The sequence below is a fragment of the Sander lucioperca genome, chromosome 4 (assembly GCF_008315115.2).
Source record: "Sander lucioperca isolate FBNREF2018 chromosome 4, SLUC_FBN_1.2, whole genome shotgun sequence".
Classification (NCBI taxonomy): Eukaryota; Metazoa; Chordata; class Actinopteri; order Perciformes; family Percidae; genus Sander; species Sander lucioperca.
In genome coordinates, this window is record NC_050176.1 from 35,711,238 (window position 1) to 35,716,160 (window position 4,923).

Here is a 4,923-nt window from a genome sequence, read left to right on the forward strand (position 1 = left end):
CGCCCCCGGGAGGGCAGGTTCATTCCCTAATTTACCGATGTGAGTCTGTGGAGGGAAAAGTCTGCTGTGCGTCGGGTACCAAAATAGGAATGATACATGCGTCGGTGTGCAAAGTCAATTGCACTGGGTGCAAGACAGGGTCCTTAACCCTTATGTCGTCCTAGGGGCAAATTTGAACCGTTTTCAAAGTTTTTGGGTTTCCTTCATCCAAATTGCCCAAAATTAACATGGGTGCATGAATGCACGTTGAATGGAACCCATAAAACATTCTTCGCATGTAAAATTGATGATTACCTTCATTGAATTGAAGTGTTATTTAATTTTATAGCATTTAAAACAATGTTTAAGTAGTTTCAAAACAGCATCCTGACTAAATTGTGATCCACTCAACATCCTCTGATCCTAACTATTAGTCAAAATAATTCGTAATTTCTGCTTTTTTTTAACAAAAAAATGAGGTATAATGTCACATAGTAGAAAGTAGAAAGACAGTAGCTCCCAAGACGGCGGCCGCCTGTATACGAGAACGCTACTGTCTTTCTAAACTGTCTTTTTAATAAACTGTCTGTACACTTACAAAGTTCTCAATGCTTCGGTTAACATGTAGGGACCCTCATTATGCTACCGTTGAAGTGTGGTGATATTTTGAGCCTTTTTAGTGGTATAAATAGCGATTTGTTTTTACTTTCCCTGGTCCCTGAATACTAGCGTTGTAAGCTAATCAGCGGTCTGCGCTAGCGTCTTTCAAGCTACAAACGCATTCAATTAGCATGAAAACATGTCCCAGAGAGCGATCGAGTGGGTACACATCTGTTAATAACCCCTAGGTTAGCTTTGCGCCGGAATTGTCCTTTAAGATGTAAAGTAACTAGTAACTAAAGCTGTAACAGATGAATGTAGTGGAGTAACTAAAGTACAATATTTCTCTCTGAAATGTAGCAGTAGAAGTAGAAAGTGGCATGAAAAGAAAAGACTCAAGTAAATTACAAGTACCTCAACATTTGGACTGAAGTACAGTACTGGAGTACATGTACTTAGTTACACACACACACACACACACACACACACACACACACACAGACACACAGACAGACAGACAGACAGACAGACAGACAGACAGACAGACAGACAGACAGACAGACAGACAGACACACACACACACACACACACACACACACACACAAGACTCAAGTAAAGTACAAGTACCTCAACGTTTGGAAATGTAGTAATCCCGGGATCGTTGGCCTGTGTTTGTGTCTGCAGGCGGACCTCCGCTCGTCGCTAGGAGACGGCGGCTACGTCGTGTTCGGCGTGATTCTGTTCGTCTGGGAGCTGCTGCCGACATCGCTGGTCGTCTTCTTCTTCAGGGTGCGCCGGCCGCCTCAGGAACGGGTCAGTCTCTGCTTTCTTTAAGCCGTAGCGTTCCTCTAGGGATGGTCAACGTCAGTCTCAGGTCATTACATTACATCCTTGGTTCCTTCACTTGCTTCCCTTCCTCGTGTCTTAGTACATCCCACCAAGAAAGCATGGGAGAGATAGAATAATAATAATAAACAGTATTGAGCGATTGAGTTCTGTTTTTTGCCGCTGACAAGACTCAGATTATTATTCTAAGTGTCTGACAACATTATGAAAGGATCCCTACAGAGATAGACCTTTTAGTTAAAGAGTAAGATCCTTTTAGTTTAACATGAAACAGCCCCGAAATCACCATCACCAAACTCCACCAGACTCCATGTAAATAATCAGGACTTTTAGTGTGTATAGAGCCAGCATATTTCCACCAGACTCCATGTAAATAATCAGGACTTTTAGTGTGTATAGAGCCAGCATATTTCCACCAGACTCCTTAATCGACTTTTTGTGTATAGAGCCCTATTTCCCCACCCTGTAAATCAGGACTTTTAGCGTTAGCCGCATTTCCCCAGACTCCAGTAAATATCAGACTTTTAGTGTGTATAGAGCCAGCATATTTCCACCAGACTCCATGTAAATAATCAGGACTTTTAGCGTGTATAGAGCCAGCATATTTCCACCAGACTCCATGTAAATAATCAGGACTTTTAGTGTGTATAGAGCCAGCATATTTCCACCAGACTCCATGTAAATAATCAGTACTTTTAGCGTGTATAGAGCCAGCATATTTCCACCCGACTCCATGTAAATAATCAGGACTTTTAGCGTGTATAGAGCCAGCATATTTCCACCAGACTCCATGTAAATAATCAGGACTTTTAGCGTGTATAGAGCCAGCATATCTCCACATGTAAATGGGTGAATTAAGGATTTATTTCAACCAAACCAGAGTGGTGATTGTTGGAACAGTGGAAAGATGAACCAAGACGGCTTTTGGTAGTTTAATTTAGTTTCTGTCCACTTTGAATGAAGTGTGTTTTACGATGATAAAAGTACTGATTGTGTGTGTGTGTGTCTGTGTGTCTCTGTGTGTGTGTGTGTGTGTCTGTGTGCGTGCGTGTGTGTGTGTGTGTGCGTGTGCGTGCGTGTGTGTGTGTGTCTGTGTGTGTGTGGAGAATGTCTGTCAGTGTTCAGGTGTTTTCACGGTGCCTCCTTTGTGTCCCCAGAGCGCGGCGGGGATCCCGAACCACGTTCTCTCCTCCAGAGGATATTTCTTCGACAACCCTCGGCGCTACGACAGCGACGATGACCTGGCATGGAGCATTCCTCCCCAGAATGCATCAGCGAGGTACGAACCCCACCGCTGACGTCACGACGTCCGTGCCGTAACCCAGTTGACGATACGACTGACCATTTTCTTAGGATTTGTTTTTTAACAGAATGAACTGCAGACATGCGAGCGGAAAAAATATTTTTTCAATGCTCGGAAACGGGGAGCGGGATGAGCGTGACTAGAGTCTCTCAAAATCTGACGAAAATCTTTTAAACTGACCTTTGTCGATCTGAAATGAAGACAGATTCAGCAACTGCACGGCCTATTTCTCTCTTAAAATTTTTTCAGAAACACGTTTCGGTGAACTATCTTCGTAAAATACGAGATCGTATTTCGAACGAGCTGCCATTACTATGGGCTGGAGAAGCCAGACCCACGTGACGCGTTCGTCATTTTTTGGGATTAGCGGCGCCTGCTGTTACGGAGACGTTTTACGCAGAGCGTACGCTCAAGTCGGCGTCGCTTCGGTGTGTTCTGAGGCACTTTTTTGGACCTCGGGGAGCCGACTGATCAGTCCGACTGCAGACATGTGAGCGAAAAAATATTTTTTCTACGCTTTATTTCCCCCCCCCGAATTTTGACATTTGTTCAAACTTTTTTTTTTTGACGGCTCGCGTTTATTCATTACGTCGTGCTACTAGCTAGCGCTAACGTTAGCCGATTTTTTTTCGACATTTAGTTTTGACATTTGGTGCTTTTTTTTAAATGCTTCTTCGACGCTTTTTGATTCCAAAATTTGACTTTTTTTAACGACGCTTTTGACGTTTTTCAATTCTCGAAAAAATAAAATGTTCCCTTCATGCTAACGCTAGCGGTAGATAGCTAGCTTGGTTACATTTCTCAAAAGGAATCTAGTTGTAGTCTTGCAATGATCCCCAATCTTCACATATGATGATGTTATATATGTGTTTAACATTAGATGGGAGAAGTCTTCCAGTGTCTGGTAGTCATGGGCTGAATGAGTGACAGTGTGTGGTCTCTCCGACAGCCTCTCCTCCGACTGCTACGATTGGGGCAGCCGCCACAGCAGCTTCACTGTGCACACCAACAGCGACGAGCAGCGCCTGACGGCCACGGCCGCCACCGGCGGGGAGCTCCACCCTTACCCATGATCCCCCTCTTCACTGTACAGCATCACTCTGCACTTTGACGCCGATCAGTTATTGTGTTTCTTATCATCACTGACGTGTAAAGGTTTGTAGAGTCACAGTAAAAAAAAACAAAAAAAATACCAGAATGTTACGCAGGGTTCCTCGCGTTCACGTTAGTCTGGATCATCGGGAACTTATTTCCAGGATAGAACCTGACTTCCTGTCCGCTCTCTCTCTCTCTCTCTCTCTCTCTCTCTGTGTGTCGCCGTTCTCTTCGGAAAAACAACAACGACCTTCGAGCTCCACGCTGAAAATGTCAAGTTCTGAAGATAATTTGCCGTCGCCAACGATTGGTGAAAAACTAAATAACAATGAATCAAACCTCTTAACTTTTAAGAGCAAACATTCAGTTTCCCTGCTAAATGTTTTGGACCGATACCCAACCAGGCGCGGATTACTGCCCAGGCTAAAGCACAATGATTAAAGGGAGGTGGGGGGGCTCCCACAAAGAGCAGCCTAGGGGCCCCTGACCACCTCAAGGCGCTGACACACCAACCCGATAAACGGCCGTCGGACAGTCTGGCGAGGTCGGTGACTCGAGTCTGTTCGGTGTGTTTTCCGTGCCGTCGGCCTTCATTTGGGCCGATTTGACATGTTCAGCCGGAGACAGGGCAGTCGGACTCAAATGACCCGTCTGATTGGTGGAGCGCTAACCTCTGATTGGTGGAGCGCTAACCCGGAAATGACGATGATGAGCGTGACTAGAGTCTCTCAAAATCTGACGAAAATCTTTCAAACTGACCTTTGTTGATCTGAAATGAAGACAGACTCAGCAACTGCACGGCCTATTTCTCTCTTAAAATGTTTTCAGAAACACGTTTCGGTGAACTATCGTCGTAAAATACATGATCGTATTTCGAACAAGCCGCAATTACTATCGGCTGGAGAAGCCAGACCCACGTGACGCGTAATTTCCGGTTTTCATTTTTTTGGGGATTAGCCCCGCCTGCTGTTATGGAGACGTATTACGTCTCGTGCACACGCAGAACGTACGCTCAAGTCGGCGTTGCTTTGGTGTGTTCTGAGGCACTTTTTGTACCTCGGGGAGACTGATCAGTCCGACTGCCTTCTCTGCTGACGATC

At 45.0% G+C, this 4,923-nt stretch overlaps 1 protein-coding gene across 1 annotated transcript in view; it reads left to right on the forward strand.

The window, feature by feature from the left end:
• Positions 1 to 4,058, forward strand: part of LOC116058462 (G protein-coupled receptor 137Ba-like) — a 24,318-nt gene extending 20,260 nt beyond the window's left edge. Inside the window, exons 5-7 of the mRNA XM_031311289.2 lie at positions 1,264 to 1,392; positions 2,583 to 2,704; positions 3,678 to 4,058. Coding sequence (XP_031167149.1) covers positions 1,264 to 1,392; positions 2,583 to 2,704; positions 3,678 to 3,801 — 375 coding nt within the window. The 3' untranslated portion in view covers positions 3,802 to 4,058. The remainder of the gene's footprint in view (positions 1 to 1,263; positions 1,393 to 2,582; positions 2,705 to 3,677) is intronic.
• The last annotated feature ends 865 nt before the right edge of the window (positions 4,059 to 4,923 follow it).